At 43.5% G+C, this 14107-nt stretch overlaps 1 protein-coding gene across 1 annotated transcript in view; it reads left to right on the top strand.

Moving 5' to 3' along the window:
* The window catches only part of CDHR1 (cadherin related family member 1), a gene marked incomplete at its 3' end in the record, with an annotated part of 54028 nt that overhangs the window by 10614 nt on the left and 29307 nt on the right, over positions 1 to 14107 (top strand). Inside the window, exons 4-8 of the mRNA XM_081329734.1 lie at positions 50 to 100; positions 2223 to 2312; positions 3831 to 3917; positions 5487 to 5603; positions 9943 to 10086. Of these exons, the coding sequence (XP_081185860.1) occupies positions 50 to 100; positions 2223 to 2312; positions 3831 to 3917; positions 5487 to 5603; positions 9943 to 10086 (489 nt within the window). The remainder of the gene's footprint in view (positions 1 to 49; positions 101 to 2222; positions 2313 to 3830; positions 3918 to 5486; positions 5604 to 9942; positions 10087 to 14107) is intronic.

Here is a 14107-nt window from a genome sequence, read left to right as displayed (position 1 = left end):
ACGTTGTAAACGATTTCTAAAATGCATCCTTCTTTTCTTCCTTCCTTAGAAACAAGACGAGATTGAAGTGGTCGTTAATATTTCCGATGGTTTAAGCACAGTGAGTCTATTGATAGAAATGTGCTTTCAGTAACTACAGATGTTTCATTTCATACAGATGAAAGTACACTTCACATCGAAGCAACTTAGCAACTAAGATGGTTAAAAGCCCAGAGACTAAAACATATGGCTGCAGGAATTGGGTAGGGCAAGTCTAAAGAAAAGAAGGGCGAGGGGTGACATGATAGCAGTCTGCCAATATCTCAGGGGCTGCCCCAAAGAAGAGGGAGTCAAGCTATTCTCCAAAGCACCAGAAGGCAGGACAAGAAGCAACGGATGGAAACTAGTCAAGGAGAGAAGCAACCTAGAACTAAGGAGAAACTTCCTGACAGTTAGAACAATCAACCAGTGGAACAACCTGCCTCCAGAAGTTGTGAATGCTCCAACACTGGAGGTTTTTAAGAAGAGACTGGACAGCCATTTGTCTGAAATGGGATAGGGTTTCCTGCCTGAGCAGGGGGTTGGACTAGATGACCTCCAAGTTCCCTTCTATCTCTATTCTGATTTATTGATCTTAAACCCTGTTCTAAGCTCTGAATCTGATCCCAGCCTTTCCTTTGCCTAGCCTTGTGCTATCTTAACTGGGTCACACATCATTACTTAGGTTGCAGTTCTGAAACTGCAAATTGAATCATTCCATATCTATTTTCAAGTCTGGCTGACAATGATTCATTGTGTTGTTATCTGGATGGCTGCCAGGATAAATCTGTTAAGCTGATTCCATAGCTGTTAATTCAATCCAACTTCTGACTGCCAGACAGAAGCCATAATTCACATCAGGACATTTTTGTAACAAAGAGCTGTTGAGCTCAAGGAATCAAAGAAGATCATTGCAGAATAACATTGTTCAGGCAATATCACCAATGCTCCAAAATTCTTTGAATTGGTTGATATTTATCTCTTTGGGTGAAATACTTCAGTCCAATGTTCTTCCCTGTCCACTGTGTCCATCCTATCTCAGTCCCTTTAATTCACTCACTCGTTTATTTGGTCTTCAAAATTATTAAGAATCTAAAAAATTCTTCCATGTACGCACATATGGAGTGTGTGGATCTAAAGTCTTCCTGATTCCTTGTTGATCTACTTTCTGACTTCACATGAAAACCCAGTTCTAACTGGGCTGTGTCCTTGCATTCTTGTTCAAGTAAACATCACGCCAGGTACCAAGAAGTCGTGTGGTTGGCTTAATTTTGGCTTCATTACGTGGTGTGAAGTCAGCCGTTGCCATTTTCCAGTTGTGGTTTGTAGCTTGCCATTGTGTGTGAGATCTCTGCTCTGATGGCTTTGTCAACTGTCTAGTTAAAACCAGCTATGGCTCAGTGTGATAAATACAAGTCTGTGATTTCAGATATTGGGGGAAATTGGAAGGACTCTTACACCGAGTTTAGTTGAGGTATTTTTGCACTGCATTCTCTAAAATCTCAGAAGTCTTTCAGATTTTGCTGCCTGATCTGAGCTTGTTTAAGATGTTTGTGTTTTGACATTGAGCTATTCTCTCCTTTAAAAGCAAATGTTCATTTTTTTAAAAAAAAAAGGCCATTGATTTGAATTTTTCTCATTTGTTCTGAACACAATGCACTTCCTTAAATGTAACCAATAACACTTTCAGAAGACTCACTGCTGTTACTGCCCTGATTGCTTAAATTTCCAGGGTATTTTTCCATCTTTATACTGTAGTCCTTTGTTACCACTGTATTTCTTTCATCTATTACCAGTAGACTAGGCTGCAACAAGCAAGCACGCATGCATGCACAGAACTCTATGTCAGTCACATTGCTTAGCTGAAGATAAGGTAAGGTAAGGTAAGTCAAGACAAGACGAGACAAGATAAAATAGGGTAGCGTAAGGCAAGGCAAGGCAAGACAAGACAAGACAAGATAAAATAAAATAAACTTTATTGTCATTTTTTACTGAGGGCACGACACACATCAAAAATGAAATTTAGTTGCCCGCTCTCAAAGTGAACATATACATGACACACACCTAAACATACTATATGCAACATATACATACAATATACAACATATGTATAGACCTAGACCCCTACATACATACACAACATATGAATATTAAATAATGTCCAACTTGAATATGTAACGGAAGGTTCTCCTGTTCAACTTTAGGTGGCTGAGAAGGTCAGAATCGTCATAACAGATGCAAATGACGAGAAACCAGAATTTCTCAACACCCCGTACATCGTTCAAGTCCAAGAGGTGGGTGGAATTTGTTTAGATTCTTGGCTAGCTGGAGTGACGATGCTTCATGAGGGACGTAGCTACTAAAGCAATATAATAGCCAGTTTGGTATAGGGGTAAGATGTTGATCTAGAAACCAGGAGACTATAGTTCTAGTCCTGTCAGCCATGAAAGCCATCTGGGGTGACACTGGAGCAGTTGTTCTCTCTCATCCCAATTCACCTCACATGGTTATTGCTACAGGGAAAATAGGAAGCAGGTATGTCCTCTACTTCGAATTATACATAACAAGTGGGAGGAGGAGGGGGAGGGGAGAGGGAAAAAGAGAAGGAGAAGGGGAGAGGGGAGAAGAAGGAAAAGGAAGGGATGGTGGTAGTGGAGGAGAAGAGGGAGAGGGCGAGAGGAGGAGGAGAGAGGGGTAGAGGAGTAGGATGGGAGAGGGGGGAGAGAGGGAGAAAGGGGAGGGGGAGAGGGGGAGAGGAGGAGGAGAGAGAGAGGGAGGAGGAGGAGGATAGAGGGGAGAGGAGGAGGAGGAGAGGGGGAGAAGGGGAGAGAGAAGGAGGGGAGAAGAAGAGAGGGAAGGAGGAGGAGAAAGGGAGAGGGGAGGAGGAGATGGAGGAGGAGAGGGGGAGAGGGGGAGAGAGAAGGAGGGGAGGAGGAGGAGGAGAAGAGAGGGAGAGAGAAGGAGGGGAGGAGGAGGAGGAGAGAGGAGGGGAGGGGGGAGGGAGGGGAGAAGGAGCTGTGGGACTGTGTTTGCATTAACCAAAACGTATACATGTATTTGGGTAGGTCTACAGATGTCATTTCAGTCAAATGTTATCTCATTATCATGTTTGATTTTTCTTGGGACATACACAGCTGATCTCAGGTTGTTGTTGTTGTTGTTCCCCTCTTTGCTTTGTGTCTCATTTCATCACTGTGAAGGCAGCGGGGATGGAGAAGACATTACCTTCCTTTTGTTGGTTGGTTGGTTTCATCTCAATGGAACCCGCCATCGTTTCCTTCTCTAGCACGCTCTTACTTAAGTAGCATAGTACCTTCTCCTTGTACTAGTCCAGACATGTCAAACACAAGTCCCGGGGCCGGATGCGGCGCGCGAAGTGGTTTCATGTGGCTGGCGAAGCCATCCTGGAAACAGTGAGGGAACGGCCCCCACTGCCTTGGCCCTGGCCCAGAGACCCTCCTTCTGCCAGAGACCCTCAGATCTGTCCCACTCCTGCCCGGGCCCCCATAGGCACCCTTGATGCGAACGATGTAGAGCTGGCCACGCCCACCCAATAGGCCATACTCACACTAGCCACACCCACCCAGTAGGCCACGCCCACCCAGGCCACACCCACCCGGCCCCCTGAGGGCAACCGCAATGCTGATGTGGCCCTCAATGAAATTGAGTTTGACACCCCTGTACTAGTCACTTCTTCTTGCCTACTTCTTCTCCCACACCGCAGCCTTCGATTACTATTTTCTTCCATCCCATCTCTTGGCGATTGTCGTTCTTGCTTTCAAGCCTAATTCAGCTCTTTTCTGGATTTTCAGAACACCCCGTCTGGGAGCAGCATCTTTCAAGTTGAAGCAGTGGACAGAGACACCGGCTCGGGAGGCAGCATTAATTACTTTCTGCAGGTAAAGCTGCGTTTAGATATGGAGTCTTTGGGCTGTTCCAAACTTACTGTTCTTAAACTTAGTTATTAAACTTAGAAAGTGACCAACTGTCCTGGAGGGCTTTGCATGTTTTAATCAGCAAAGAACAAAAAGATAAAAAAGAAACAGGTTGTGTGACTCTGGAAGAAAGAAATACACAAGACTGGGCCCCTGATGCTCTACTGCGAGACCTAGGAAGAATAGCCAGGTTCTGAAAGATGGTTAGGACACCCTCAGCGCGAAAACCATAGAGATGCTGTTCTAGAGAGGAAGGCGCCGTGACAGAGAGATGGATAGTAGGGATTCAGCGCCTAATATTGATATTTCTGTTCAGGAGCTGAGCTAACCCTAACCCTAACATTTGTGGACACTAATGGATCACTACAGATCTAGGTTCCTGGCTTTAGGTTTTTCAAAAGAAAGGTAATTGCAAGGCTTTTGTAATTTCCACTCATACAAATCATTCAGTTCTTCCTTCCTTCCTTCCTTCCTTCCTTCCTTCCTTCCTTCCTTCCTTCCTTCCTTCCTTCCTTCCTTCCTTCCTTCCTTCCCCCTCCCCTTTCTCTCTTTTTTCTTTCTTTCCTTCCATCCTCTTTCTTTTTCTTTCTTTCTTTCCCTCCCTCCCTCCCTCCCTCTCTTTCTTTCTTTCTTTCTTTCTTTCTTTCTTTCTTTCTTTCTTTCTTTCTTTCTTTCTTTCTTTCTTTCTTTTTCTCCCTCCCTCTCTGCCTTTTTCTTTCTTTACTTCCATCTTCTTTCTTTCTTTTTCTTTCTTTCTTTTCCTCCTCTCTCTTTCTTTCTTTCTTTCTTTCTTTCTTTCTTTCTTTCTTTCTTTCTTTCTTTCTTTCCTTCCATCCTCTTTCTTTCTTTTTTCTTTCTTTCCTTCCATCCTCTTTCTTTTTCTTTCTTTCTTTCTTTCCCTCATTCCCTTCCTTCCTCCCTGCCTTTCTTTCTTTCTTTCTTTCTTTCTTTCTTTCTTTCTTTCTTTCTTTCTTTCTTTCTTTCTTTCTTTCTTTCTTTTTCTTTCTTTCTTTCTTTTCCTCCCTCCCTCCCTCCCTCCCCCTCTTTCTTTCTTTCTTTCTTTCTTTCTTTCTTTCTTTCTTTCTTTCTTTCTTTCTTTCTTTCTTTCCTTCCATCCTCTTTCTTTCTTTTTTCTTTCTTTCCTTCCATCCTCTTTCTTTTTCTTTCTTTCTTTCTTTCCCTCATTCCCTCCCTTCCTCCCTTTCTTTCTTTCTTTCTTTCTTTCTTTCTTTCTTTCTTTCTTTCTTTCTTTCTTTCTCTTTCTTTCTTTCTTTCTTTTCCTCCCTCCCTCCCTCCCTGCCTCTTTCTTTCTTTCTTTCTTTCTTTCTTTCTTTCTTTCTTTCTTTCTTTCTTTCTTTCTTTCTTTCTTTTTCTTTCTTTCTTTCTTTTCCTCCCTCCCTCCCTCCCTCCCCCTCTTTCTTTCTTTCTTTCTTTCTTTCTTTCTTTCTTTCTTTCTTTCTTTCTTTCTTTCTTTCTTTCTTTCTTTCTTTCTTTCTTTCTTTCTTTCTTTCTTTCTTTCTTTCTTTCTTCCAGAATATCCATACAAATAAATTTACCATAGATCGTCATAGCGGTGTCCTTCGCATCAAAACAGGCATCAACCTCGACTATGAAAAATCAAGAACGTTTTTTGTGACTGCAGTGGCTAAGGTAAAATATATTCCTCACAGGGGTAAATGCGTAACGGTAAGCCAGATGTGGAGATGATGGAAAACGGTACAAGTTCTAACTGCTGATACCTGATCTTTTTCATCCTTGACCATCTGTGAAACTCTCTGATCTAGATATGTCAGTCAAAGGACCCTAGCTTGAGAAAAGCTGCCTTAAACCTGTATGTTTCTGATGACAATATAGATCAGACATGTCAAACACAAGGCCCGGGGGCCGGATCCGGCCCGCGAAGTGGTTTCATGCGGCCCACGAAGCCATCCTGGAAACAGGGAGGGAACGGCCCCCACTGCCTTGGCCCTGGCCCAGAGACCCTCCTTCTCCCAGAGACCCTCAGATCTGTCCCACTCCTGCCCAGGCCTCCATAGGCACCCTTGATGCGAACGATGTAGAGCTGGCCATGCCCATCCAGTAGGCCATACGCACTCTAGCCATGCCCACCCAGTAGGCCATACACACACTAGCCACGCCCACCCAGTAGGCCATGCCCACCCAGGCCACACCCACCCGGCCCCCTGAGGGCAACCGCAATGCTGATGCGGCCCTCAATGAAATTGAGTTTGACACCCCTGAGATAGATAGTCACATTCAGTTTTGGGGGAAGGGATTCAGTGGCCAACATTTTTCTGTAAGAATTCCTGTCTTACAGCTGGAAGCCAGCATGGTCACTGCTGATATTTAGGAAGCTATTCAAGTTCTGATTTTTCCACGGAGCATTTGAGACCCAGAAAAGAGAAAGAGACGGTTGGTGCTGTTAGTTATGAGCATAACTCATTGATCCTTCGTGGCTTTTATCTTATTTTAAGAGTAGTTGTATAGGCCCATTGCTCCGATGATGTTTCCATTTTATGATTTTGGCTATAGGAATTGCAGATGGGCCTGAAAAAAATAAGTCAGTCACTAAATCAATTTATCTGAGGGAGATTCAACCAAGCCCCTTCGTTCTTTCATTTGGGCAAGAAAGAGGCGGCCCCATATATATGTTATTCATGTCTGCTTCGGTAGGTGTTTTTTCAGGCTTTCGATGTTAAATGGGGGCACAGTGGCTCAGCGGTTAAAGACGCTGAGCTTCTCAGCTAAAATGCTGAGAGCCCCAGTTCAAGACCCAAGCACCACATGATGGGGTGAGCTCCCGTTCCTTGCCCCAGCTCCTGCTCACCTAGCAGTTCGAAAGCATTCAAATGCGAGTAGATAAATAGGTACCACTTCAGTGATAAGGTAACAGCATTCAGTGCCTCTTTGGCATAGAGCCATGCCGGCCACTTGACCAGAGAAGCTCCCTTGGCCAAGAAAGGTGAGCCTTAGTGTGGCCATCAACTGGACAGAGGAACCTTTACCTTTAGATGTTGAATGTGCGTAGGACCGTGGTGGCAAACCTATGGCACGCGTGCCACAGGTGCACGCAGAGCCCTCTCTGTGGGCACGTGCGGCATCACCCAGGTCTTAGGCCTTCAGCTGGGTTTTATAAAACCTTTCCGCTTTAGGCTTCCGCCACTGTGTGCAAAAAAAAAAAGGTTCAATCAATCAATTTCAACTTCTTGCGGGAAAAAAAGATGTCGCAAAGTTGGCATTGATTGATTGAACTTTTTAGTCCCACCCAGTCTGCCCTTACCACTGCAGCCACGCCCACCCAATGGGCCACACCCACCCAATGGGCCACGCCCACCTGGCACCCGATGATACATAAGTGGGTTTTGGGTTGCAGTTTGGGCACTTGGTCTTTAAAAGGTTCGCCATCACTGGCGTAGGAGATTTCTGTTGCAAAGCAAGGCCCAAATTATAACACATTTTCCCATTCTATATTATGGCACGGGGTGACTAAGCTCTTGACCACGTCTCAAGAGATTTCAAAGGTTGAGAAACCACCAGGGCATTTTTGTGCCAAGTGAGACCAAGATAGTAGCCACTACTAATATCTACACTGCTGTTGGGATTCCTCACCAGCCCGTGGATCTGAGGACTCAGAGGAGGAGGAGAGGCCTGGAGTGTCATCAGAGTCAGAGGGAGGCTCTGAGGAGCTCCAAGACTTACAGTCGGACGAGGAGCCTGGCCCCTCTACTCGCACTCAGGCTGAGACACAGCTGTGCTGGGAGGCTGAGGGGGATAGTGACGACTCACAGCTGGGTGATATCCAGGATGCTTGTAAACCCTGGAAGGCAAAGAGAGCAGGACAGAGGAATGCAATGTGGTGGCTCTAAGGCAAAGGAACAGGCATTAGGAAAGCCACACCTTGGATGCATAATCAAAGGGGAGGTGTGAGAGGTGCTGGTTGCCGAAGGCAACCGTTCGGGTTAAGAATCAAGTTGCTGTGTTTGTTTTTCCTCAAGTCTGTGCGTAATAAAACGGGGTTGGGTTTTTCCTGAGGTTTCTGCCTGCTTGATCTGAAGAGGGGTTTCCTCCTCGTGAACTTAACAAGGAGCTCAAGTAGGCTGGGACAGAACAACTGCTTAGGAGAGGAGGTTTCACCATATTCTACTGCTCATTTGTCTAAATTTCATTTCAGATTCCTTTCTTGTTCCGCTGTGATGATTACTGGGATCTAGGAATCTTTTATTGGTCCGTATACCAAATTACGATCATTGCCTGAGCTTCAAGCAGGCCTCAATTCTTTTAGCAATCTAAAAATGAGTCTAGACTTGCAATTACTCCTAAGCCTTGCCTTGTAATACTTTCACCCAGGACTCGGAAAGAGATTTTGTTCAGCCAGAAACAGTGCTACCAGGCCTGATCTTAAAGACATGCAAGGTCAATCTTTTGAGCATGTTGCTATGTGTTCAATTAAACCTGCAGTGCTATAATTCTCCCCACGTTTCCTAATTTATGTTTTTAAAAGGGTTTTTTTTCCCTCTGAAGTCCTTCAGGATAAGTGTTTCAGAATGAGGAAAAGAGAGTTGAGATGTCACACTGCATTACTATTATTAAAGGGCAGTAATAATGTTGCACCTTTCATTTCATCATTTGCCCATCTGACTCTCTTGTGGATGCCCGTGTGAATGCAAATGGAAGCAAAGAGGTTATTTTAAGTGTCAACCAGCATATGATGATGATGATGATGATTTATTTTATTTTATTTATTTTAATTCCATTTATATCCCGCCCTTCTCCGAAGACTCAGGGCGGCTTACAAGCTTAGCAGTAGCCTTCATTCTATGTATATGCCTGCTTATTAGGGCTTTCACACACACCCCAAGCGGCATTATTACAAAGTCAGCTTAATTGCCCCCAACAACCTGGGTCCTCATGATGATGATGATGATGATGATGATGATGATGATGATGATGCTTTTATTCATAAAACATGTAACTCAGTCAACTGAACACTCAAATTGACTGGCACTAATGGTTGACACGGGTTGCTGCCAGTGTCCTAGATAACAACCAGGTATCTCCTTAAAATGTTGTTGTTGTTGTTGTTGTTGTTGTTGTTGTTGTTGTTATTATTATTATTATTATTATTATTATTATTATTATTAATCATCACACAGTCAGCCAGATGTTCAGACTGGATTTGGCATTTTTGTCTACCTATCGAGTCCTTACCAAGGACCTGGGATAGGCAGAGGTGGATGTTTGATGGTATTACAGATCTTGTCGCAGGATGGAAGCAGTTCCCAGTAAGGCTGCCTTTTGCAATTGACTGATGGCGAATTTGTCAATGCCGATGATGGTGTCCAAGTGGCGCTACAGTTGTTTTGGGATTGCACCCCAGGCGCCTATTACTATTGGTACTACCCTCGCTTGCCTTTGCCTTATTGTTGTTGTTGTTGTTGTTATTTTGAAATCCCATAAGGATCTGGTGTTGGTAAGCATCAACGAGTAATGGGAAAAATATAATGGCTGAATTCAAACACTAAGGTTATCTAAGACAGCCATGGCGATCAAGCTTTTTCTTCTCTCAACTATATTATAGAAATATTAGATAATATTAAAGCTTCTGAAATTAAAACATGAATTGAATAGCATTAACTAGCAGAGGCAAAAAGGAGTGCCCATGTTGAGATGACGGAGCGATATTTTTTATTCTTTTTTCTCCTTTGAAGAATCTAGTTCCTGCAAGTTGCCCATAAAATAAAGATAAGCTTACTTTCTCCGGGAAATCATTAAAATTCACCGTTAACCCTTTTAACCCACAGAAGAGGAGGCACAGGCTGCCAACATTTTGGGAGTCAGCTAAAATTCTTCAGGAAGGACAGCTTAAAAACAACAGCAACAACCCTTATGGGAGTCCTCACCATGGCCTGTTCTTGCCCAATTCAATTTCTGGATTGATCCGGTGGATTATAACAATCCTGCCCCCTTTTTTTTTTTTTTTGCATCCCAGGATGGTGGTGGAAAGCTCCGTGGGGATCACAAAGTGTTTTCAGCCACAACTACCATCACAATCAATGTTGAAGATGTTCAAGACACGCCGCCAATTTTTGTGGGCACGCCTTACTATGGATATGTGTATGAGGACACACTGGTGGTGAGTATTACAAGGATCCTCTTTACCCTACTCAAACGGTATGGATTCTGAAGGTCCCCGGTGCTCTTTGAGGTTGTTTTTTTTCCCCTCACAGACATTTCATCACCAAACTAGGTAACAACATCAGTGCTAGAAGGGAGTGGGGTAGAGGAAACAAAAACTGATCAACTGGGACAAACAAACTAACAGTGAACAACAGCCTAATCAAGGAACTGCCAAGACTACTCCCGTCAAGCCACTTTGACATAAACAGAGAGTAAAGCCCACTCCTTACTAGTACTGATGATGTTACCTAGCTGGGTAATGAAACATCTGCAAGAAAACAGCCAAGCTCAGAGAGCAACAAGGACCCCACAGTTTCAACCCTGAGCTACAAATATTCTCCTGTGTCGGTATGGATTCTGCCAGGGGAACTCAAAATGCAATGGCGGAGATGTAAAGAGGTCTATATTTGCAGAATGCTTGCTGGTGTCTTTCTCCCCCCCCCCCTACGGCTTCCTTTTAGCCTGCTATTTCAGCAGATCTTTAGAAAAAAACAAAAGAGCGCAGGTAGATTCAGGTAGAATGGAAGATGCAAAATCATGGAGCCCTTGTATTGCAATTTAGAAATGACCCTGATATGAAAGAACCATTGAAGAGGGTGTTCTGTACCAGCCTGCTACCGGCCCTGCAGAAAAGGCAGGGACAACCCCTTTACAAACGGCAAGAGGCTGGAACTAAGCCTGCCAAATTTATTAACATAAAACAGAGCAAAACAAGACACGAACCATGAAACAGGAGCTATTCGAGCGGTTGCCTTCAGCAAACCAGCCCTCCCACGCATTCCCCTTTTATACAGTTCAGGGCGTGGCTTCTCTCTGCCTCCTTCCGAGGTGCCCCATTGCCTTCCTCTGTTTACTCCTGATTGACTGTCTCCTGCGTCGGGCGTCCTTGAACAGGGCCAGCTGTGGGTCATCTTCATCCACGCTGTCAGGCTCACACAGCTGGGTCTGCGTAGTGACCAGATGGGAGGGGCCTGGCTGAGGGCTCTGCGAAGCCTCCAAGCTTTTCTCTGCAGGCTCTCCAACACCCCCCTCCTCCTCCTCTGAGTCGTCCGACCCAACTGCCGAACCCACAGGCTGACCCTGAATCACAACAGAGGGACTTGGGAAGCTATTATATAAGCCATGGTTGTCACAAGCATGAAACAGAAACATACATAAAGAATAACAGAGCTGGAAGGAGCCTTGGAGGCCTTCTAGTCCAGCCCCCCCCCACTCAAGCAGGAGACATGATATCACTTCAGACAAGTATCTGTCCAGTCTCTTCTTAAAAGCCTCCAGTGATGGAGCACCCACAACTTCTGAAGGCAAGTCGTTCCACTGGTTGATTGTTCTCAGTGACAGGAAGTTTCTCCTTAGTTCTAGGTTGCTTCTCCCCTTGATTAGTTTCCATCCGTTGCTTCTTGTCCTGCCTTCAGATGCTTTGGAGAATAGGTTGACCCCCTCTTCTTTGTGGCAGCCCCTCAAATACTGGAAGACTGCTATCATGTCACTCCTAGTCCTTCTTGTCTCTAGACTGCAACTGTTCTTCATATGTTTTAACCTCCAGACTCGCTAATCCTCTTTGTTGCTCTGCTCTGCACTCTTACCAAAGTCTCAGCATCTTTATATATATATAAATAATGTGACCAAAACTGGTTGCAGTATTCCAAGTGTGGTCTTAACTAAGGTTTTAATTCTGTCCGGGCAATTCTGGGAGATGAAGTCTTAAACTTGCCAAGTTTGAAAAAACACTCAGACAAAGAACAAAAACAGAGAGGAGAGGATTAAAAATAGTATTTCAAAAGTCGCCCCTTCCTGCAATGAATTCATAATGCTCTCATACATGCGATACGTAGGCATGATGCAAGAGGCCAGAATGTAACTTTATTTTTTTTTTTACTTCCAAGCACCCTCCTCCATGCTGCTTCAATCCACCAAACTGGGAAAGAGAACAAACAATACAGGCCCACTACAGGATTTAGTCTTAGCAGAGATCCAAGTCCTATTTATCGCTGCGCGCGAGATTTTGGTTAATCCCATTTTAACTTGCAAGGCTGCAAATGGATTCAAAATAAACCCAAGAGTCCAGGCCAGCGTGTGAGTTTGCCACGTGGCTTTTATTTGTAGCCGGTTCCTCTTCCTACTTTGTCTTATCTTGTGTCGCAGTCATTTCAATTTTGTGGCACCATATTTCACTGTACATATTGCGGTAGTTTTGCCAATCAGGGGGCAGATTTCTGGGAATACCTGCCGTGATTTTCTTCCACTTTGTAATCTGTGGTCATAAAATGTTGAAAGATAATAATTAACTTAACTATTAACCTGTGACCTGGAAACACCCTAATAATGAAGTAGAGGACTTTTTAATGGAAACCACCAAAGAAAACAATGCAATTAAGCATCAATGACTTCTGGGTCATTGAGTCCCTGGGTCCTACAGGAAAGGGCGGTATATAAATTCAATAAAATTCGAAATTCGAATTCTGGGGAAAAAAAATTCTTATAATCTATTGATAGGATGTGAATACTGGGATGCTGGTACCTCCAGTCATGTGTTCTTGTTACATATTTCACAAACAGATAAGCCATCATCATGTCCGTAATGAGGAGCAATTAATCAGATGCAGGGTGAATATATGAGAATCAAGGACTGACTATTTCGAAGATGGCGCCCCTTACAGAACACACCCTTTCCAGTGTTGACTTATTCTTTATTGAAGAACAATGTTCACCCGGCGGTGTGGCCCTTAGATAAATCTGATCTCCAACCTAGGCAGAAGGACTAAACCTTCTCCAGTTTTCAATTCAATAATTGGGTAGTTTCAATATTTTAAAAAAAATAATCAGGCAAGGAGACACCCAGAAGCCATTGGTTTCCTTTTAGATATATAGAAAAGTAATTTACTTGCCTAAGTGTTTCAGGAAACCTCCGTTTTCCAGGATTTCACAGCTAAGTCTTCAAGACAAAGCAAAGGAGACATTTTATGTCCAGGCGGACACTTCTACATGATCCTGGACCTCCAGTTGGCAACTGGGATTCCATCTCACATAGAAGCTGATGGTCCCATGTTGGACTAAACATTGAAAGCTAACACCTCAACTGAATTAAAAGTAGCATGCAAATATACTGTAGAGAAACATTGATGGTTATCTTGAAGCCCAAAGGTCAGTACATGGATCTTTGGGTTTCACTAAAGCTCAGATTGCCCAAGGATCTGCTGATACGATTCTACAGAGGAATTATTATTATTTTTTTATTAAAGAGTTTTATATATCCCCAAAAACCACCTCCCTTCCCCCTCCGCTTCCCAGAGCTAAATACAGGGTTATAGATATAATAATCATATTCTAACTAAAAATTATCCATAATATAAAATTAACCAAATTCATAATGTGCTTTAACTCCCCTTTAACATAGATACATACAAAGTACTAACACTAAAATTAATAACAATATCCCTCTAAAATCTACTCATAAGCTAAATGGAATTTTTTAGTCCTATATTTATTCTACAGAGGAATTATTGAGTCTGTTGTTTGTACCTGTATAACTGTCTGGTTTGGCACAGCAACCCAATAGGACAGCCACAGGCTTCAATGGATAGTTAGGACTGCAGAAAAAATGATCACAACCAGCCTGCCTTCCACTGAGGACCTGTATACTGCACGAGTCAGAAAGAGAGCTGAGAAAATATCTACAGACCCCCTCACATCTTGCACATAGATAGTTTCAACTCCTTCCCTTCAGCATGCCAGTGTAGGGCATTGCATTCCAAAACTACCAGATACAAACGTAGCTTTTTCCTCCATGCCATCACTCTGCTGAACACCTTAATACCCACAGAACTGTCTTATGCCTAAGGGTATTTAATCATGTCGCAGGCTGTGTTGTTATTATCCTTGTCATCTTTTCATCTTTCTCACCTTCTCATCTTTCCCACTACCATCTTCTACTGGTATCGTATGATTTATCACTTGTTGATTGTATTTTATGATGT

The sequence above is a fragment of the Vipera berus genome, assembly GCF_964194415.1.
Source record: "Vipera berus genome assembly, chromosome: 5".
NCBI lineage: Eukaryota > Metazoa > Chordata > Lepidosauria > Squamata > Viperidae > Vipera > Vipera berus.
This window is presented reverse-complemented; position numbering and strand designations above follow the sequence as displayed.